Raw genomic sequence first — 23,305 nt, forward strand, 5'->3', positions numbered from 1 at the left:
GGCCAAGAGCTGGTGAAATGGGTTGAGGACCCCAAATCCCAGCCCATCGCTTCCCGAGAAAGATGGAAAAGCTGGGAAAATCCAACTGGGCTTTCCTTCGAGTTAACCTCATCACTAGGGCTCAAAGCATGTAGGGAACCGCTGTCTTCAATGATATCTGACAATGACATTGCACAGCGCAAGGCAGAGTAAACAAAAACTGATGGTGTAAGATATCTAACTCTCTAGGAGAGGCAGGACACGGCAGTTACATTAAGAAGGGTCCAAATGCTCAGCCTCGCTCGGGGTGAGATCATGACAGCCTCCATATCAAGCAGCTGAAGACACATCTGATGCCCCCCAGATTGCTGCAGTTCGTCCTATGGCGACATTCACCCCCGTCCAGACTGTGTTTCTGCCAGCAGGTGGGAGCGTCATCATAGGCAGGAGCCAATTAGCATTTCATTTGCTGGTAGAAAATGCTAAAACCACAAGACACCCCCCCCAAAAGCAGGTTATGGGGGAGATGGAGAACTGTAAAAGGAAATAAAATGAGCTTGTGGGGGGCCTTTAGGAGACTGGTGCTGGAGGAAATCGTCCCTCTTGTGGCTGAGCCGATCTGTTTAACTGCGTTGTTCTTTCTTGTAGGGATGTGGCAGACCCTGTGGGTTGCCTTGCCAACAACCGTTACCCTGTCTTCTTGGGACTAGCGCCCTGACCCCACAGCCATGAATCGTGACTGATCTCAGCCAGCCTGGCAATCATCCCTTCAAGGGTCCGTGATGTGCCCTCCCAGGCGACCGGCGGATGGAACTTGCCACGTGCACAGAGTTTGAGCAGAAGTGGATGCAGACTGAGCACACGGAGAGAACTCTCACCACACACAGGGAATGGCCTGGGAGAAGAGATGCCACCACAACGGTCACCGGCCCCTGGGAACTTTCTGTAACTCATCCCTTCCTCATGAGGGGGGCCAGAAAATCGTTAGCTGTGTGTGGTTTCAGTTCATCAGCCCCGAACTTGTCAACAACCTTACCTGTGTGGAGCAGAATACAATGCCACAAACAAAACTAGGGGCTTCAGTGAAGGAAAAGGGGCCTGTCAATAGAACACTGGCCACATACCAACAGACAAAAAAAAAAAGAGAGAGAGAGAGACAGAGAGACAGAGTACAAAGGGTGCTACAGTCTGGAGCCACATAAGGGAGGGTCTGCAGGAATCCTTTTGTTAACGCCTTAGAGAGGGGTGAAGTTACTTTCAGTAAACGCAGTTTTAAAAAGGCAGCATTCAGCCACTATGGAAAACAGTACGGAGTTTCCTCAAAAAATTAAATACAGAATTACCATATGATCCAGCAATTCCACCTCTGGCTATTTACCGAAAAGAATCAAAAGCAGGGACTTGAATTCAGCCTTAAAAAGGAAGGAAATTCTGACATACGCTACATCATGGAGGAGGCCTGAAGACATTATGTTAAGTGAAATAAGTCAGACACAAAAGGACAAATATTGTATGATTCCACTTATATGAGGTAACTAGAACAGGCAAATTTAGAGAGACAGAAAATAGAATGGTGGTTGCCAAGAGCTGGGGGGGGGGAGACAGGAACGGGGAGTTGTCGTTTCATGGGTACAGAGTTTGGGTTTGGGGAGATGCAAAAGTTCTGGAGTTTAAGGGGATGATGGTTGTATAAGAATGTGAATGTACTGGGGCGCCAGCGTGGCTCAGTCGGTTGAGCGTCCAACTTCAGCCCAGGTCATGATCTCACGGTCCGTGAGTTCGAGCCCCGGGTCGGGCTCTGTGCTGACAGCTCAGGGCCTGGAGCCTGCTTCAAATTCTGTGTCTCCTTCTCTCTCTGCCCCTCCCCCACTCATGCTCTGTCTCTCTCTCTCTCTCTCTCTGTCAAAAATAAATACACATTAAACAAAAAAAAAAGGGAATGTGAATGTACTTAATGCCACTGAAGTGTATTAGAATAGTCAGGGGTGCCTGGGTGGCTCAGTCGGTTAGGCGACCGGCTCTTGATTTCGGCTCAGGTCCTGATCTCACGGTTCGTGAGATGGAACCCCACTCTGGGCTCTGTGCTGACAGCGCGGAGCCTCCTTGGGGTTCTCTCTCCCTTTCTCTCTGCCCCTCCCCCACTGGCACTCACACACACTCTGAAAACTAAATAAATAAGCATTTTTTAAAAATGGTCAGAATGGCCATTTTTATATTATATATATTTTCTCACAATTTTTTAAAAGCCTGCATTGTCTTTAAGAAAGATTTATATTACAAAATACCTAAACTGAAAAACATTTAGAATCTTTTTTTTTTTAATTTTTTTTTTTTTAACGTTTATTTATTTTTGAGACAGAGAGAGACAGAGCATGAACAGGGGAGGGGCAGAGAGAGAGGGAGACACAGAATCTGAAACAGGCTCCAGGCTCTGAGCTGTCAGCACAGAGCCTGACGCGGGGCTTGAACTCAGGAACCGCGAGATCGTGACCTGAGCCAAAGTCAGATGCTTAACCGACCAATCCACCCAGGCGCCCCAAAAACATTTAGATTCTTAAAGATGTTCTCGCTCAGCTATCTGGCAAACAGCAATTCAACACTGACTCCAAATGGTTACTTATGGCAAAGTAACTGCAGATCTCTGCTTTCTTTACATGCTTGAGTTACATTTCTTTATGCGCGTGTTACTTAATTAGTATTTACGGAGCACCTACAATGTGCCCCATGTCTGGTCTGGTCTCCTCGCTAAATGTATGGTACTACATGTGGGACAGGCTTGCAGGTAGCTTTATCTGGTGAAGCCCGCAGTGTCCAGTGAGCCCCATGAGAGGTCAGTTGGCAGAACGGTCAGACAAAAAATTGTATTTTATTTTTTTTAAGTTTATTTATTTATTTTGAGAGAGAGGGAGAGAATCATGGGGTAGGGGCAGAGAGAGAGAGAGAGAGAGAGAGAGACAGAGGATCTGACAGCAGAGAGTCTGATGTGGGGCTCAAACCCATGAATTGTGAAATTATGACCTGAGCCGAAGTTGGAGGCTTAGCTGACTGAGCCACCCAGCTGCCCCTCCGACAACACATTTTAAACAGAGCTCATGCGTGCCAACTCGTAAAAAGCTGGAGACTTCACTGAGAAGGTTAAGACATCAAAATATGTAAGATTAGTGACCCTGGACAGTAAATTATAATGCCAATGGAGTGGCACAGTTAGCAGGTCTCAGAAAAATTGGTTAGGCTACAAAACGTTAAAGCCGTGTTCCTTTGGTTTAGCAAACCCAGGTCCAGAGAAGAAAAGCAGCCTGTTCAAGGACATACAGCCAGTATGAGTGACAATGCTAAGACCAGCCCTCCCATCTCCATCCTGTCTCTTCAGAGTGTGATGCCTCCAGCTCCAGGGAAAACCAGCTATGGTGCCCAGCATGAGCAATCCTGAAGCCCAGCTCCCCGGGTCACACCCACATATGATTCCACCCTCGGGCCCCCCCTCGACAGCCAGGCCAGTCCTGGCTTCTGTGCTTTGCACCACCGCCTTAATAATTTATGCCTTAAATCAATGACACTACTTTCCAGAGAAAGAAATTGTGCCCAGATGAGGAGGAAGAATAAATCCCGGCCGAGAGACTTTTCTTCAGTAGAATTCTGCCTTGAACTGTGTTTTCCACCTTAATTGGATAACGTCAAATTCCTCTGAAAAATAGATGTCTTATTAGATTTGAAAATAGCCCACATCCATCAACTGTCTATTAAACGTAAATGGCTGTACCCTGAGCTTGAGATCTGTAATGCTCTTGAGATCCTCAAACTCCTAATAACAAACTCCAGATTTAAATCTAATTTTTTGCTTCCCTCTTCCATGTAATGCTCTAGAGAGACAGTGAGTGCTCGTTGCCGTGAACAGCTGTCTGCCATAATCGACTGAGTGCAAACATGAAGTCAGGGGCAGCTCTAGGAGGCTGACCTCAGGAGCCCAGGGCTGGGTTTGCAGCAGACAATGGAAAATGTAACGATGAGGCAGGATGTTGGGAGAAGGGCTGATGAGGACATCGGGTTTTAGACACAAATTCCATTTTTCTTGGATGAAAAAGTAGGGCACCTGGCTAAAGAGGAAATGGAGCTATAATCACTCAACATATATGAAGGAGCATTGGGGACTGGGGAGAGGGCCATGACCCGCGAACAGGCCCGTCTGTGGTGGTCAAACTGCTCCCAATGGTCACTGCCTCTCCACTGGCCCTTCTGTTCCCCACTTCCCTCCCCTCTTGATAACAATGCATGCATGTACCACCTTGGACCCCTCTCTTAGTGCATGTGCCTCTCCCGGCAGGACGTGAGGCAGAGGTCGAGGGAATCCTAGATGACTGGTAAGAGGTGAAGAGTTTCAAGCATATTCCCCTGCCCTGATGGCCACGTGCCTAACTTGTTCCCCTTTTCCTCCACAATGTGTGTGTCTGAGTTGAACCGGATCTAATTATTCCCCACATAAGAGCTTTCGGTCCACAAACGAGTCCACCTGCGACTGATTTTCCCTGGGTGTAGTCAGCCACTAACACACTTAGACCTAGAAGAAGGTGTAAATAGCACAGAGAGGCGTGGCCAGTCCAGAAAAGTTGGTTTTCCACCATAGTTATGCATGTGTGGTCTAATGAAAAATATTCCACTTCATTGTTTTCGTGTGTTGAATGATGCCATCGGTTAAAATTCCCATTTCATGCTCGAATGGTTCCAGGGTTTGCATCGAGGCTAGGCAGCAGGGATTACCTTTTGTAAGGCACCAGTTTCGAAACGTGGTGTCTACAACCATCTGCCACCATCCAAGGTCAAACACTTATTAGAGTGAGTTGGTAAGTCCACACGTGCTGGGAGCAGAATGTGGCTTGTCTGGATTCAGTGACATAGCCCACAGTGCTTTTTCAAAAGAAATACATGGTCAAACTTTTGAAAATTCAGTCCTGCTTTGAGGCAGAGCACTGCCATACATATCACCAAGAAGAGGTGGTGAAGAAGCGCATAAGAAAATACACCCCTAAATGGAGGCTCCAGAAAGTTCTACAAACACCACTGCCAGAAGAACACAAACAATTCAGCGTACATAAGTGTGGACTGACTATGGAAATACTTTTAAAAAGTTCACAACCTGTATGGCTTAAAAGGGCCATCTTTCTTCATTATTTTTTAATGTTTATTTATTTTTGAAAGAGAGAGAGAGAGCACACGAGACGGTGGGGGCGGGGAGCAGAGACAGAGGGGGACAGAGGATCCAAAGTGGGCTCTGTGCTGACAGCAGACAGCCCGATGTGGGGCTCGAACTCATGAACCACGAGATTGTGACCTGAGCCGAAGTCAGACACTTAACCAATGGAGTCACCCAGGCGCCCCAAAAGGGCCATCTTTCTAACAAGATTGAGCAATTCAAATAAGAGTTGCAATTTCTCCAGGATGATAAATCTCAGAGAGATCCATTTACTCACTCGTTCAATCATTCATTCGTCTTGTGTCGCACTTTCACGTGCCAAACCCTTGAGGTGTTGAGGATTCAAGAGTGAGAAAAACAGGAGAATCTTTGTCCTTGTGGACTTCCCATTCTAGTGGTTTCTCAGGGACAGTCTAGTGTAAACAGATCCCATTTGGGGCTCATGCTCATCAAGATCCCCCTTGATGTGCCAGCCGACAGGCATTTGAGTCACTCAGCACATCATTAATTTCATCCTGCTGACACCATGTACCTCTCGAACGCTGCGGAAATACCCCAGAGTCCTGTTTTTTCCCTTCCTTTATGTCAAAGAGGATAGAGCAGCAATTTTCCCCTCTTAGCAGCCAGGAAGTGTCTCATCTGGTAGGACCGGAAGAAACGAATCCCTTTTACCTCCTGTCTCCAGGCCCAGGCTTTTCTTTTGCAAGGTCCCAAATACATGCTGTGGGGCTAAGGAGGAGGGAGGGTGTGCGCCCTCATTTCATGTAGGTTAGAGCTTTGGTTTGGGCCTCGACTTTGCTCAGTGAATCCCATAGGCAGACTCAGTCTAGTCAATCTCTAAAAATCATCTCCATCACAGAACTGGGAGTGACAAAAGGTAAAATAAAGGGCAGAATAGTATCAGTGAGCACAAATGCTGAGTACACGTATACTTGCTGAAGTTTTGGAAGGGAAAGGAAAATTAGCAGAGCATTTATCAGAACTAGCCCTTCTACAGCCAGTGCAACTTACTTCTGCAGGTTTTCTTATCTGGATTCAGGATAAAACCTTTTAGGCAGCGGCAGGAATAGGAGTGATCTGTGTTAACACACTCGTGCTGGCATCCATGATTAGGTGAGGCACAGTAGTCTATCTCTGGAAAGAGAAAAATCGTAAGAATGGTGAACAAAATAATAAATATCACAGAGAAAAACCAAGGGGATTTCATTCTTAATTTTCCCTAAATAATAAATTCCTGTAACCTCAAACAGTCCTGCTATGAAGGGATCTCTCAGTGAGGCTATCTCCATGTTTAGGGATATGGCCTCCCAGAGGGAACTTTCTCAACATGTTACAAAATGTTTATGCAGCAAGTGAATCTGTGAAGATGCTTTCCTTGTCTGGGTTCACGTTAAAAGCCACTAAAATAAAAGCGTGGTTGAGTGTTGTTTGTTGTCTCGCAAGCTGGGAAGAGGGAGCTTAGCTCAAAGTTTTATGGAATTTATGCAATTAAAACAATGGAAATCTTCCCCAAGTCGAACTCCAGACACTTAAACCCCTCAGACACTGAGCCAAACAATAGGACACAAAGTCAGATCCTGGGAAAAAGAGGGAATAAATGACAGAGATATTCTCAGTGTAGAGTACTGCCCTCGTTACATCACGGGACTCATTTGCACTTAGATTTTCTCAAGGTTGCACAGTCAGAGATTGTGATCTCTAGGTACACGTTAATTTAAATCAAAACACCAAGAGAAAAGAAAGGTTACATGGAATTTTTTATAATGGGATTTTACTTATATGAGTATTTTTAGATAGGGAAAGAGACTTCTATTGAAGGGTCTGATTATTTTGCTATTATGGAATTAAACACACTGTTTAAAACTGCCTGAAGTAAATAGCAGCTGATGGGGTCATAAAAGAAATATTTTTGTTTTGATGAGGATTTTACTATATTACAGAATATGTGACCTATGGCTATCATGTTAATAATGAAGAATTTTAATAATGAAGAATTTCCTAGCCTGTAACAGAGGAAACAAAATGAGTAAGAGAAAGGCGCACAATATCCTTAAAGGGAAAAACACGTAGTTTTTAAAATCAAGTAGTTTAAGTCCTCCAACTTTGGGCATCTTTTTCAAAATCCATTTGACTGTTTTAATCCTTTGCGTTTCACACATTTTAGAATCAGCTTGTCAGTTTCTGCAAAAAAGCATACTAGGATCGTGATAGATATTGCTTTGATGTATAGATTTGGAAAGGACAGGCAGCTTAACAGTATTAAGCCTTCTGATCCATGAATGTGATATATCTATTTATTTAAGTCTTCTTTAATTTCTCTTAGCAATATTTTGTAGTTTTTGTAGTATAAGTCTTTTACATCTTTTGTCAAATTTGTCCATAGGTAGTACATATTTTTGATGCTATGGTAAATGGTTTTTTTAATCTTAATTTTTGATTCTCCATTGAAAAAAATGTAAAAAATAGTTGTTTTTTGTATATAGACCTTGTATCCTGCAATTTTGCTAAACTCACTTAATAGCCCCTTTTTGTAGACTCCACTGAAGTTTCTACATAGATGACCCTGTTGTCTGTCAATAAAGATGCTTTAATTCTTCCCTTCCAACCTAGATTTCATTTCTCCCCCTGCCCTTCTTTTTTTACCCCTAATACAATGGCTAGAACCTATAGTACAATACTAAAAGGAGGTGGTGAAAGTGGGCATCCTGTTTTGTTTCTGATCCTATAAGGAAAGCATTCAGTCTTTCATCATTGAGTATGGTGTTGCCTGATGATTTCTCCACTGATGCACTGCATCAGATGGAGGCAGTTCTTATCATTCCTAGTTTGCAGAGAGGTTTTTTTTTTCTTTTAAAAATCATAATTGAGGGGTGGCTAGGTGGCTCAATCGGTTAAGTGTCCGACTTCAGCTCAGATCATGATCTTGCAGTTCATGAGTTTGAGCCCTGCATGGCGCTCTGTGCAGACCGCCCAGAGCCTGGAGCCTGCTTTGGATTCTGTGTCTCCCTCTCTCTCTGTTCCTCCCCCACTCTCTCTCTCTCTCTCTCTCTCTCTCTCTCAAAAATAAATAAAGATTAAAAAAATTTTTTTAATCAAAATTGAATGTCAGGTCTTGTCCAATGCTCTTTCTGTATCTTTTGAGTTGGATTTTATGGTTTCTGCTCTTTAGTATGTTAATGTTGTGTGTTACATTGATCACGTTTTGAATGTTAAATCAACTCTGGATTCCTGGGATAAATCTTACTTGGTCATGATGCATTATCCTTTTTACAAATTGTGGGATTTGATTGCTAAAAATATTTAAACAACTTTTACACGAATTTTATGAGGGATACTTATGTGTAGTTTTCTTTTCCTGTAATGTATTTTCCTGGGTTTTGTATCAGGGTAACGCTGGCTTCATAGAATAAGTTGAAAAATGCTCCCTCTTCAGTTTTCTGGAAGAATTTATGTATTGATATTAGCTCTTAATCCTATATTCACCAGTTAAGCCAAATAGTCCTGGTGTTTTCTTTGTGGGAAGGTTTATAAGAACAAGTTCAATTTCTTTAATAAACAGAGGCCTTTATTCATATGATCTAATTCTTCTTCAGTTAATTTTAATTAGAACAGACTATTCATCAATCAAATAACACCAAAAAACATGTATTTGTCAATTATCTCTATATATTACTACCTAATTTTATGAAGAAAGGTAATTAGACATGATAATAAAAAGAGCAGTGAGAAAAAATTTTCTCTTAAGTTAGCAAAAATTTTTTCAATTGCCTCCTCAAAACGCTTACAGTAGAGTATACATTGGTAAAACTTTTTGGAAATAACTTTCAATATACATCAAAAGCCTTAAAACTGTTAACAGACTTTGACTCAGTAACTTTCCTTTTGTGTTTTGTTCCTAAGAAAATGATTAGAAAATGCAAAGACTTACATATGAGGACATTTATCACAATACAATCAGAGTAGCCAAAAAAATTATTGAACACTTTGTGATACATACGTACGATTATCATGAAGACATTAAAATGTTTTTGATAAAGTTTAAAATGACATGTGAAAATACTCATGATTTAATGTTATACTGTATGATCTCAACTCTATAAAAATATATTCATGTGCATAAAAAGGCTGGAGGGAAATGTAGCAAGTCAGTATTAACAATGGTTATCTCTGGGTGATGACAGATCATTTCATTTTATACAACTTCATTTCTATATGATCTAGTTTTCTACAGTAAGTATATGTTACTTTTGCAGTCAGGAAAGGTATTAAAAACAAGTATGTACATTCATAATTGTGAAACTAGTTGCCATGGAAAATAGCATTAAAAAATAGAAAAAAGAACAGTGTGGGAAGTGCCCAGTAATGGAGAAGAAAATAATCAGGGAAAATTGCTGGGGACAACGTGTATAGCTTCTTATGTCTATACCCAAACATAAAATACAGCCACCAAACAAAGCCATTTTAGGCTTTCAGTATAGGGAAGTGGCCATGAGCTCACAGGTATCACTGGAATTTGGGGGAGCAAACCTATGACTATAGAGAGGACAGGCTGTATGCTCTGTGGACCATACTGCATTACTATGTCTCACTCTGTTCTAGTCATATGGACTTCCTTATCGTCCCTCATCATTGCCAAGTCTCACAGTTCTTGCCTCAGGGCCTTTGCACTGGTGTTGTATTTCCCCTGCTTCAAAAGTCTCCTCCTTCCCTCACCTCTTTCAAGTGTTTGTTCAGATTCCACTTTCTCGTGAGCCCTGTATTCTCATCTACTCTGCTCCAACAGAATGTAAGCTATTGCCCAAAAAAACAGAAGTCTTTTGGTTCGTTTTACGTAGCATTGCATGCTTAGTGTCTCCAATGGCATCTGGCACATAGTAGGTGCTCGACAAATATTTGTTGAATGAATAAACGGTTATCAGTACCACTCTTCTTTACATGTAAATATTTATTCATTTTTGAGAGAGAGAGACAGAGACACAGAGACACAAAGAGAGAGAGCGTGTGTGAGTGGGGGAGGAGCAGAGAAGATGGGGGTGCGGTACAGAGGATCTGAAGTGGGCTCTATGCTGACAGCAGCGAGCCCAATGCAGAGCTTGAACTCATGAACTGTGAGATTATGACCTGAGCTTAAGTCGGATGCTCAACTGACTGAGACACCCAGGTGCCTCAATTATCAGTACTACTCTCAATGGAGTGTTTTGGAGGGTTTAGATGTAAACACCGCCCACTAGGAACCAACAAGGGGTCACTAAGGATATAAGACAGCTCTTATATAGTTCTTCAGGCTTCTTTTGGCAGGCTGCTTAAAAAACTCCCTCTGTGAGGATCTCAGCTCAGCAATTAACATCTTCTGGGTACAGACATTCAGCCAGTTATAGATGCAAACAATTAATTATTCTTTCATCCAGCACACGTTCCTCCATCTGGTCTATGAGGCATAGGGCCTTCATCAGCAAATCGGTCCAATGTCTGTGAAAGTACAGATAGTCCCTACCACGTTTTCCAGGCCTAGCTAGTCTACTAAGCGAAATAAAGTTATTCTGATATGACTTAGTCCTAATGACCAAGAAAATACAAGAAGCCTAATTTGTTCTTAGTTTCAAAGTACAAGGAAGTCATTCTCAGCTCAGTTTAATGAACCACTTTCTAAGAGTCAGAGCTGCACAAAATGGAATGCACTGCATGGGATGTAGTGAGTGTCCTGTCAGTAGGAGTATTTAAGTGCAGGATGGATGACAGCATGATGGGAATATTGTGAGATGGGTGGTTGGGCTAGAACTAGTTTGAACTTTCAGGTCCCCTCCAATTGAGAATCTTAGATTCATGTACAAAAATTCATCTCACAAAAGTAAGTAGCATATTACAGTAGGTTAACCATAAGTTGGCTATGAAACCTAAATTCTATACATTCTATATTTTATGCCTTGGATTCAGTATAAAATTATTTCCTTCCTCCAGGTTTCACTTTTAAAGCAAGTATAAATATTCATGTAGTACTTTCCTCTATGCAAAGCATTCCTACTTGAAAAAGGATGGAAATGCCAACCAAGTTATCAATGGAGTCTAAAAAATAATGACTATAATGATCTCAAAGTCAGTAAATAATAAATAGCAACATGCTATTATATGTTATAAATGTCTACAATTACCCTTACTCACTAGCACAGGTATTAGATGATTAAGCATTAGACTTGAAACCCCCAGTCTCCTTGATACCAAAGACATGAATCCCTGTCCAGTGGACTGAAGTCTTCTATCTTTCTCAGGAAAAGACCCTGAACCTCTGAGAATGTTCTCGTGCCTGGCTCAGTAGTAGTGGTTTCAGATCAGACCTTAAAAAGTCTTGCCATAATATGATCTAGCAATTTGGAAGCAGGGATTTGAACAGATACTTGTACGTTCATGTTCATAGCATCATTACTCACTAGGGCCAAAAGGTGGAAACCACCCACGTGTCTACTTACAGATGAATGGGTAAACAAAATGTGATGTATACATACAATGGAATATTATTCAGCCTTAAAGAAGAAGGAAATTCTGACAGTGATGGCAGTGATGGTTGCATAACAACACATAACAACACGAATGTTCTTCATGTCACTGAACTCTACACTTTAAAATGGTTACAGTGGTAAATTTTATATTATGTCTATTTTCCCACAGTGAAAAAAAGTCTTGGCAATATTTTGCAAAGTAACCATACCTGCATGTTTCCACTCTTCTCCCTTCTACAAAATATTCAGATAGACTTGGATAGGTTGCTTTAGGGGAAAGAACTGATATAAAAGTGGGGCTTTTGGGGGGCACCTGGGTGTCTCAGTCAGTTAAGCGTCTGACTTCGGCTCAGGTCACGATCTCACGGGCTGTGAGTTCGAGCCCTGCTTCGGGCTCTGTGCTGACAGCTCAGAGCCTGGAGCCTGCTTCGGATTCTGTGTCTCCCTCTCTCTCTGCCCCTCCTCTGCTCACCCTCTCTCAAAAATAAATAAACATTAAAAAAAATTTTTTTTAAGTGGTGCTTTTTGAATACTTACATATTTTAAATTATACTCTTTGTTCAGGAACATAAGGCTCTATTATATACACTTTGGTTTAATCATAAATTAATCACGTTTGGTATATTACATTGACAGTCTACATTTTCAGACAATAATTACACTTACTAATTGGGTTAGCCTTCAAATATACTTTTGGTTAAAAATAGAGATGAAATTTAAGGAACTGAGTATCTTTTGTTTTATTTCATTTTTTTTGCAAGTTTACGAGAAGTGGAAAAAATGTTTTAAAAAAACCTCTCAACACCACAGCAGCAGCCAGGCCGACTTGGCTGGAAGCTGATGTGATGCCTCATTAATTACTAACAGGATGACTGTCTTGATTCTGAGTTTCCACCTCCATCCTGTTTCTGTCTTTTTAACTGGCCCCTATTTCACAGTTCTTGTCCCTCACAGATGTGGGGTGCTCCCAAGGGTCTCCATTCTTACTGCTGGGCTTCACTTTATTTCCCACTCTCGCAGCTTTCCAAGAAAGCCGGGCGGGGGGGGGGGGTCTCCTTCCTCCTGGCAGTAGCCTTTCCAGGTCTAGTTCTCACCCTGCCCCCAAGCATGATAGGAAGGGGGTCCTTTTTCTAGGGGACACATCTCCTGGATGCTGCTCACCCAGACCCCTCTGAGTACCCAGCCCTGCCTACTTCTGAGTCTCGACTCCGACAGGGTCCAGAGACATGCTGGAATTGCTGGGCTCCGTGCCTCACTGGCGAGGCCCCCCAGCTGGACCAGTCCTCCCCTGCCTCCCAGCCAGACCTCTTCTCCCAGTGCGCCTGAGCTTCCGTGTTGACTGGAGGGTCTCCTTGCCTGCATCATCCTGGGGCCCGTAATTCTCCGCGTCCCCAGGGATTCTGGGATAGGAGACATACTGAGCCACAGGATGGGGGTGATGGCGAGCCTCTGGGAACTGGGGGTGGGGGTGGGAATCGGGGGGTCTCAGGCAGGGAAGGAGTTTTGAGGAGGCAGGAGGCAGACTGGATAGGACGCGTGTTTTCCTCCAGGTCTCATCCCAGTGGAAGCCTGGGGCCAAGTCTTGAATTTTTTATGCACTATTAAACTTAGCTCGGGCATGTGGTATATGCTCAATAAATACCAATTTAAAGTCGTTGAAGGCAGTATCATGCCTTAAAAGAACTTGCTCAGCACCAGACAATTTGCTAAATGGTTTATATGGATTACCCCATTTAGTTTTCAAGACAACGCTATGAAGCAGGCAGTATTATGATCCCCTATTACAGTTGAGGGAACTGAAGCACAAATCGATTGCCCAAGGCCAGCCAGGGAAAAAGCGAAGAGCTAGAATTTGCTCTGAGGCCGAGACTGCCCTTGGCAGCACATGGCCTCCTCTCTGAGGAACAGACCAACCCGTCAACCTGGCAACCACCTTCCCAGCTGTTACCACAGCCTGGGTTGCTGATTTACGGTTCAGAATGTTCAGAAGGGAAGGGAGACCAGGACCAGAGGAGGCCACTCATCACCCGCTTCTTCTCTCAATAATTCGCATGCCAGTCGTGTGCCAGGTGTGGGCCTGAGCCTGTCTGGCTTGTATCTTGGCACATCTTTCCTCCTCCCGGCCACCCTGGTCTCAGCCTTCTTTGCCCGGTGAATAAATGACAGCTCTGCCTTCAAGATTCAGCCAAAATATCACCTCCTCCAGGAAGGCCTTCACCTTGTCCATTGTTACTGGCACATGGTTAGGGCTCTAGAAATGCATATTTTGACTGGCCGTGTTCCTTGCAATTCCAGGCTCCACCCTTGTCTCCAGCTCCGGCGTTTCTAAGCTATTGATATTTAGGGTTGAAGAGCAAGCTTAGGTTTCAGGAGTTTTGTGGGGGTGCTTTTTAAAAAACTGTCCACGTATATCCTGCTTTCCATAATCAATGTGTTTTGGAAAGGCGGTGGGTACATGAACTTTTTACGAATTGAAATCCTATTTTCTCCTTGATGTATGTTTCGGAGATAACGTACACTAACCTGGTATTCAGCTGCACTTTTTAAAAATGCTGGGCCCTTGGGGCGCCTGGGTGGCGCAGTCGGTTAAGCGTCCGACTTCAGCCAGGTCACGATCTCGCGGTCCGGGAGTTCGAGCCCCGCGTCGGGCTCTGGGCTGATGGCTCAGAGCCTGGAGCCTGTTTCCGATTCTGTGTCTCCCTCTCTCTCTGCCCCTCCCCCGTTCATGCTCTGTCTCTCTCTGTCCCAAAAATAAATAAAAGTTGAAAAAATAAAAATAAAAATAAATAAAAATAAAAATGCTGGGCCCTAATCCTTTAAAAACAACCTTCTCTCAAGTGAATCCCTCAACAGGATGATCGCCCTTACACAATCCCTTAAGTGCTCTGACATACCTTTACATATAAAAGAACGCTTTTGGAATCCTTTCGCAAAACATCTTTAGTTTGTAAGTTCTTATGGTCAGATGTTGGGAGCTCAAGTGAATTCTGACCTGTATGTGTGTAGTTAAAATCAAATAGAACTAAATATATCAAACAAAAGAACGAGCAGTTCTCTGCAAACCACCCTCCACCCGCCCTTCCCCCACCCCGAAGCAACCACATTCAACTCCTTCAGGCTCAGCGATTTTCTTATGCTCGTGTGGAGGCAGAGCTAAAGCCCACAAGCCACAGAGCTTCAGTGAAAGTATTTTTTAAGCTCTGTTAATACTGATGGGCACAGCCCGGCTGAGCCAGCATGAAGTCAGATGGTCTGATCGTCAGCACGTTCAGCAGATGCTGGAAGAACATTCCCACGTGTGGTCTCCAATGAAAGACACCTCTGTCAAATGCCTTGAAGGGTGATATTGAGACAGGGTGGACTACGGTCCTAGGACAAGTGGCGAAAGGCCTGACAGAGGAAGAATGGGGCAGAAGTCATCAGACTCCGCAGCACATCATCTTGTGCCACGATATGCTTGGGAGAATTCCCCGGCCACGGTGCCCACAGCAATAGCAGGAAAGAAAGTTTTTGTTGTTGAATCACTGTGCTATGCACCTGAAACTAATGTAACACTGTTAACTACACGGGAATTAAAAGTAAGTCAATAAGTAAGTAAATAAAATGTGCGAGCCAAAAACTGTCACACACACACACACAAACTCTTTTTGTAGGTAACTTACTTGCACATGTTTTTTTATCTGGGTTAAGAGCAAATCCTTTAGGGCACCGGCAAAAGTAGGAGCCGTCAGCATTCACACACTCGTGTTCGCATCCGTGGTTTTCCGAGGCACAGTAGTCCACGGCTGTAAATATGAAAACACAGAGTTGAAGGAGACACACAGACAGGAAAGGGAATAATAGGATGGAATGGAAATAACAGCATACTTATAACAAATATCAACGAGGATTAAGATGGTTGTCCCAAAAAGTGCGGATGAATAAATATGATTCCAAAGCACCTCCCCCGCGACCACCCAAAACATAATCAGGGGTCTAGATCAGTAATTTACTTCAGAAGATAAACTAAAGAGGGGCGCCTGGGTGGCTCAGTCGGTTGGGCGTCCGACTTCGGTTCAGGTCATGATCTCACGGTTGGTGAATTCGAGCCTTGCGTCGGGCTCTGTGCTGACAGCTCAGAGCTTGAAACCTGCTTCTGCTTCTGTGTCTCCCTCTCTCTCTGCTCCTCCCTCACTCGAGCTCTGTCTCTCTCTCAAAAATAAATAAACATTAAAAAATTAAAAAAAATACAGGTATAAAGAAGATAAACTAAAGAACACATGACCAATTGTATTTAAAAGTTAAAGAAATGCAGGGTGCCTGGGTGGCTCAGTCGGTTGAGCATCCGACTTCAGCTCAGGTCATGATCTCACAGTTCATGAGTTCGAGCCCTGAGTCAGGCTCTGTGCTGACAGCTGGGAGCCTGGAGCCTGTTTCGGATTCTGTGTCTCCCTCTCTCTCTGCCCCTCCCCCGCTCATGCTCAGTCTCTCTCTAAAAAATAAATAAAGATTTTAAAAAAATTCTTAAAGCTTAAGAAATGCAAATCAAAACAATCACAAAGCCTATGACACTAATAACTATCAAACTGCAAAAATAAAGAAGGGATAAAGCCCGATGGTGGCAAGGCAACATGGAAACAGAGTCAGGGCTGGTGGCATTATAAATTGACAAAAAATCCTCTTGGAAGGACGTTTGACAGTGTTCACTGTGGAAATGTGACCCAAAGAAATAACTGATAAAAGGGAGAAATTAAGCATATGAAATAAGCTATTTATAGCAGCATTATTTACAGTGACAAAAAAATCTGGAAAATAAGATGGACATTTAATAATGGTAAATGGCTTAGTAATTTATAAGAAAATGCCTTGTCCTATTTGTCATTAAATCTACAAATGTTGAGACCAATTTGACAATAAACTTCATATATTGAAAAAAAATAAAATAAAATAAAATTACTAACGAATTAAAAAAAAAATCTACAAATGTTTACTGAACACCTTACTGCCGGCCTGGCCCTGTTTTAGGTGCTAAGGATAGAGCAAATAACAAAACAAATAAAAATTCCAGGCCTCAAGGAACTTACACTTGGATAGTGGTGGTGGTGGACAAAAAATACAATAAGTAAATAAGATAGGCTTGCAGAAGGTGGAGAGAGTACCCTGGGGAAAAATAAAGCGGGGAAAAGCCACAGCTACCATGGGGAGGCTAGAAGGATGGTAGAGGGTGACCGAAGTGGTCAGGAAAGGCATCATAAGAAGGCGGCCGTTGGGCAGAGTCCTAAATGAGGGTCTGAGGGTTGAGCCAAGCAGATAATGGGGAGTAAGCATCTGAGCAAAAGAAACAGCAAATGCAAAGGCTGCCAGGTGGGACTATGCCTGGTATGCTGCAGGACAAGCAGGGAGGCCAGGGTGGCTGGAGCAGAGACAGGTGGGAAAAGAGAATGAGTGCACGTCAGGAGGGACTGAGGCCACTACGAGGACTTTGGCTTTCACTCTCATTGAGGAGGAAGTCATGGGAAGGTTCCGAACAAAGGAATCGAGACTAGATGATAGAGAGCAAATGTGACAGTAGAAAGCCAGTTAGAAGCCTAGCACAATAATCCCAGTGGGGAATGGTGGAGGGTTCAACCACGTTGGTGCAGGACGGAGGTGGGGCGGTGGGGGGGGGGAGACAGGGGAGCGGTGTTCTGGTTAAACGTGTCCCCCAAAAGAATGCGGAAGTCCTACCCCCAGTACCTGTGAATGTGATCTTATTTGGAAATAGGGTCTTTGCTGATACAATCAAGTTGCGATGAGGTCATATGGGTGGGCCCTAACCCCATACAATTGGTGTCCTTATAGGAAGAGGAGAATGCCACGTGAAGACACAGACACACAGGGAGAACACCATGTGAGGACAGAGGCTGGAGGGATGTGGCTGCGGCCTGAGGAACACCAAGGGTCAACAGCCACCTCCAGAAACAAGGAAGGACTCTCCCCTACAAGTTCCAGTGGGAACATGGCCCTGCCAGCACCTCAATTTTGAACTTCTAGCCCCAGAACTAGGAGGTACCACATTTCTGTTGGCGTAAGTCACCCAGTTTGTGGTCGTTGTGATGGCAGCCCTAGGAAGCTAATACACCAGGTATGAGTTGAGGTGGGGCCAGTGGGGGTCCTGCCGGAATAGAGGTGAGCCAGGAGGAAGAAAGAAGGATTGAGGCTGACTTGGGGGATCTGGCATGAGGGCGGAGTGGCTGTAAACTGACGGGGGGGGGGGGGGCCGGGGGCACAGGTGCACTGGGTTTTGTGGGAGGAGATTCGGGCATTAGGCAGTTGTTAACATTATAATCCTAACATAATTGTAAATAGGAAGACAGACAAAATGTGGTGAAAAAAGTAGATCTCAAACTGAATATTTACAGAGGTGACACCCAGGTAAAACAGAGCTCCAAAGGCATGCCTGAAGCCTGGGAATTAGAAATAAAAATTCTTGCTGTGTCAAGGTGGTGGGATTATGGATGATTTGTTTCTCCTTTAAATTTTTTTTTTTCAACGTTTATTTATTTTTGGGACAGAGAGAGACAGAGCATGAACGGGCGAGGGGCAGAGAGAGAGGGAGACACAGAATCGGAAACAGGCTCCAGGCTCCGAGCCATCAGCCCAGAGCCCGACGCGGGGCTCGAACTCACGGACCGTGAGATCGTGACCTGGTTGAAGTCGGACGCTTAACCGACTGCGCCACCCAGGCGCCCCTGTTTCTCCTTTAAAAAACATTTCCCTCTATCACTTTTAGGATATTCTGACATCAGAAACTTGGAAATAATAAAAAGGAAATGGACTCTGCAATTAATACACATGTGTGACTTGAAAAACAAAACTCTGCGCTGCTAGGGCAAGGACATACTTAACCCAGCGATCAAAAGATGCAAAGGGTAGGGGTGCCTGGGTGGCTCAGTGGGTTGAGCGTCTGACATCGGTTCAGGTCATGATCTCACGGTTCGTGGGTTCGAGCCCCACGTCGGGCTCTGTGCTGACACCTCAGAGCCTGGAGCCTGCTTTGGATTCTGTGACTCCTTCTCTCTCTGCCCCTCCCCTGCTCATGCTCTGTCTCTCAAAAATAAATAAATGTTATGGAAACCAATTTGACAATAAATTATATTAAAAATAAATAAATAACTTAAAATGTTTTTTAAAGATGCAAAGGGAAAACCTACAGTTTTTTTTTTAAATGTTTTTATTTATTTTTGAGACAGAGAGAGACAGAGCATGAGCAGGGGAGGGGCAGAAAGAGAGGGAGACACAGAATCGGAAGCAGGCTCCAGGCTCTGAGCCGTCAGCACAGAGCCTGACGCGGGGCTTGAACTCACGGAGTGTGAGATCATGACCTGAACTGAAGTCAGACGCTTAACCGACTGAGCCACCCAGGCGCCCCAAAGTCTACAGTTTTAAAGGGTAATAACCTGCATTTTGTTTATTCCTTTGCTTCCAGGCTTCATTAACTCTCTGTCTAAAGTATCATTTTTGTGACTTCGCCTCCCCAAAGAGTTCTAACAGCGCCTAATAATGGAGGGTTTAATACACAAGTCATTGTGGGAACAGGACATTCACATAGTTACAGGATCTGCATGTCATGGGATGTTAGCCAGTGGCTGGAGTTGAGTCAAAGCATAAACATTGCCGTAGCACCAAATCCTTCTAAAAGTTAATAGCTCATCATTCAAGAACCATTGTCACATTAGGCAAAGAATTGCAGAAACGGAGGACACAGAGATCAAGGACACCAAGCCCTGGCACGTGCCCGAGTCTGTGTCACAGAATCGGGCCATGCAGTGGCCCGCACTGACCTGTGTTGGCAGTAGGCACTTCCCACCTCCAGCCTCCACTTGTTGGGCCTCATGTTAAGAATCTCCCAACCCCTGATATGGGTATCTGCCATCAGTCAGCCCATGCCATCTCAGGCCACCTACATTTTAGTGTTCCCCCCAAAGAGAAGAGATGTTGATCTGACTTCCAAGTTCCAGGAAATTGACAATACTACAATGAGGAGTGAGCTGGTCTCTGTACCTGAAGGCAGGAGCTCAGATTCTCCCTCTCTCTTGAAACTTCCTCTTTATGTACCATGCGGGTGTAATTTCTGAGTCCAGCCATCTATGTCCCTCAGAAGAACTCCTGAGTATGCTGGCCCCATATTAGACTGAGGACAGGTTGGAGGCTTTGCTTAGGCCTAAAATCTGAGCCTTATACTCCAAACTTGCCTTTTTCCAGAATGCTCTAGAACATCCAGGGGTGGATCAGGGGTTAATAAAGTTGCAGATGAGCTGTTTTAACTGACCTCCAATCCCTAATCCCTAATCACTTAACCAATCCCTAATCCATCAATGCTTTTCATTCCTTCTGAAAATATAGGACCTGATGCCCAGAGCACACTAAATATGCATGTGTGCTCTCTCTCTCTCAAAAATAAATAAACTTAAAAAAAAATCTTAAAAAAATTTATAAGGATTTTGCTCTTAGATTGCTTTATAGAAGTCTTCAAATCCTTGCTGCAATTTAAAGAAAGCAAAATTGAAAATCATGGAGCATACATTATGGGGATGTTTTATGCAAGAAAAAAATTTTAAATCATGCATTCAACAAATGAACTTAAATTAGTAATTTTTAAAGGTGTAAGTAAAGGTGATTTTTATTAAAAGTACATTCATATGTTTTAAATGAAAATAAAAAGGTTAGGATAAGTTTGGATATGCAGTTTTTAATGATTCCACTCTTTGAAAGATACCTTCCGTCTCTCAGCCAACCACAGGCCCAATCTCATAGAGTAAGAAGGCTTCTCCTGGACTTTGATTCTCTTGCTGGTTTTGTTTTTTATGTGCTCAGTAATATGGGGAACTGAAGGGGTGAGGAGAGATTGGTAGGGCGGGATTTAAGCATTCCTGGGTCTTAAGACCCTGGACTGTAAAACCCCAAGGTGTCAAATCCCACCTTGATTTGAGGGCCACTCTCTAGCTTACTGCCAGGCTGCTGGGCACAGCAGCGGAGGCCATCAGTACAACATTACATGTCGGGGAGCCTGCTTCCAGGCACGTGAACCTAAAGGCTTTTTTTTTTTTTTTTTTTTTTTTTTAAATTTTTTTTTTTCAACATTTATTTATTTTTGGGACAGAGAGAGAGACAGAGCATGAATGGGGGAGGGGCAGAGAGAGAGGGAGACACAGAATCGGAAACAGGCTCCAGGCTCTGAGCCATCAGCCCAGAGCCTGACGCGGGGCTCGAACTCACGGACCGCGAGATCGTGACCTGGCTGAAGTCGGACGCTTAACCGACTGCGCCACCCAGGCGCCCCACCTAAAGGCTTTTTAAGACCAAGAGAGATCCAGTCCATTCAACTCTGACATCCTTTGCCACACATTTTGGGTTCTTTGCATAACTTCCTTGGTTGCAAAACTGTACTTGTAATAAGAGAGGCCAAGTTTAGGGAGCAGATGTATGGATGTGCTCTATGTGTGTAACTCAGAAATGCTTCTGTTGTTCCAAGTCCTCATCTCCTTCAATAAAATCCTTTCTCAGTTATTTGCCTGACATATCTATGCTCTCATTTATAAGCAGAAAGGGTAATTCCCTGGCTGTAGGGAATTGGACCCTACAGATCACAAAGTGTTAAAATCTCAGGGTTAGAAGCCAGTCATGCCACATTCAGTCTCTGCCTAATATGTGCAAAATTTCTCAGCTGTGTCCAAGGATAAACGATACTTTGGTGCAAGGTAATGAAGCCTAAGATCAATGGTCTCTGATTTACAATGTGGTCACAATCCAAAATTGCCTCAGTGGGGATCAGTCTGCAAGGGGATGGCATTAGTAGAAACAGGATATTTCAAAGAGGAGCATTTGGGCTTTAAAGCTTGTTGATGACAGAGTAAGAAAAACCAAGTTCATCATTAGAGAAATTGGAGAAGCAGTTGACTTGCTGAGTATACAGAAGATAACACGTATAGAGTCAGATTCACAAAACCTCTCCCACCAGGGCACAACTGGATTTCTCTATGCAGGATCTCGAAACCTGGAGAAAGTTTCTTATCCATTTTGATAACAACAGGGAAATATTCTGAGCTGAATTGTCTTCTCCACCCTAAATTTGTACGTTTAAGTCCTGTTGCCAGTCAGGCTGTGGCTGTATTTGGAGATAGGATCTTTAAAGAAGTGATTCGATTAGGATGAGGCCATTTGGGTGGGCCCTAATCCAATCTGACTGATGTCCTTATAAGAGGAGGAGATATGGACACACAGAGGACCCAGGTATGCATATTCACAGAGGAAAGACCACATACAGAGACAGCAAGGGAGTGGCCTTCTACAAGCCAAGGAGAAAGACAAGCCTGCTGACACCTTGACTTTGGAACCTTAGCCTCCAGAACTGTGAGAAAAGAAATCTCTAATGTTAAAGCCACTCGGTCTGCGGTTTTGTTACAGAAGCTTTAGGAAAACAGTATAGGGACAAATCCAATACTTAATGTCTTGAAATGGGGGAGGTTAAGCTCCAAACATGAGCAGTTATCTGATGAACTGAAAACCTGACATTTCAATATAAAGATGGATCCTCCCACACTTGTCCCCCACTTAATTATCAACAATCCCCTCCTTACTGAGGGCAATTGGTAGAGGAGAATCTAGTGGAAAAAAATATCTCTGAAGGCAGCAGTAACGCTGTGCTAAATCCCCAAGCTATGTGCCACCATAGTTCTGAGTATGGGCCTCAGGATGATTTCTTTTTCTTCCAAGATTTTATTTTCATTCAAGTTAGTTAACACATAGTGTAGTATTGGTTTTAGGAGTAGAATTCAGTGGTTCATCACTTACATATATCACCCAGGGCTCATCCCAACAAGTGGCCTCCTTGATGTCCATCACCCATTTAGCTCATCCCCCTACCCAACACCCCTCCATCGCCCCTCAGTTTGTCCTCTAGAGTCTCTTGGGGTGCCTGGGTGGCTCAGTAGGTTAAGCGTCAGACTTAGGCTCAGGTCACGATCTTGTCATGGTTCATGAGTTCGAGCCCTGCATCGGGCTCTGTGCTGACACGTCAGAGCCTGGAGCCTGCTTCGGATTCTGTGTGTGTGTGTCTCTCTCTGCCTCTCCCCCGCTCACACCCTGTCTCTCTCTCTCTCTCTCCAAAATAAATAAACATTAAAAAAAAAAATTAAAAAGCACAAATTCTTTAAAAAAAAAAGAGAGACTCTCTTATGGTTTGCTTCCCTCTCTGTTTTTATCTTGTTTTATTTTTCTTTCCCTTCCCCTATGTTCACCTGTTTTGTTTCTTAAATTCCACATATTAGTGAAATCATATGGTATTTGTCTTTCTCTGACTTATTTCGCTTAGCATGATACACTCTAGTTCTGTTCGTGTCATTGCAAATGGCATACACCTGACGTACTATTAAATGCAAGCATTCATAAGACAAAAATTTATAAAGGATATAGAAATTCAGACTTAGCTAATGTTTATCGGTTGCCCATGTAGCAGACAATATAATGATAGTAATAGTATTAACAAACACAGCACTGTCCCAATGCCTTACACATATTAACTCAGCCCTCACAACAATCCTTTGAAATAGGTATTATTGTTATCCTCAATTTACAGATAAAGTCAAACAGAGACAGGTCTTAAGAGATTTACAAAATGTGGTAA

The 23,305-nt window shown here is 43.5% G+C and overlaps 1 protein-coding gene across 5 annotated transcripts in view; it reads right to left on the bottom strand.

Annotated features, from left to right (window-relative positions):
* The window catches only part of MATN2 (matrilin 2), a 138,440-nt gene that overhangs the window by 34,551 nt on the left and 80,584 nt on the right, over positions 1 to 23,305 (bottom strand). For all 5 annotated transcript variants that reach the window (XM_086695081.1, XM_086695080.1, XM_086695078.1 and 2 more), the window contains 2 exons: positions 15,324 to 15,446; positions 6,179 to 6,301 (listed from right to left, as the gene is read on the bottom strand). In XM_086695081.1, the coding sequence (XP_086551207.1) occupies positions 6,179 to 6,301; positions 15,324 to 15,446 (246 nt within the window). The remainder of the gene's footprint in view (positions 1 to 6,178; positions 6,302 to 15,323; positions 15,447 to 23,305) is intronic.

The sequence above is a fragment of the Puma concolor genome, chromosome F2, assembly GCF_028749965.1.
Source record: "Puma concolor isolate L17-30 chromosome F2, mPumCon1.1.hap2, whole genome shotgun sequence".
NCBI lineage: Eukaryota > Metazoa > Chordata > Mammalia > Carnivora > Felidae > Puma > Puma concolor.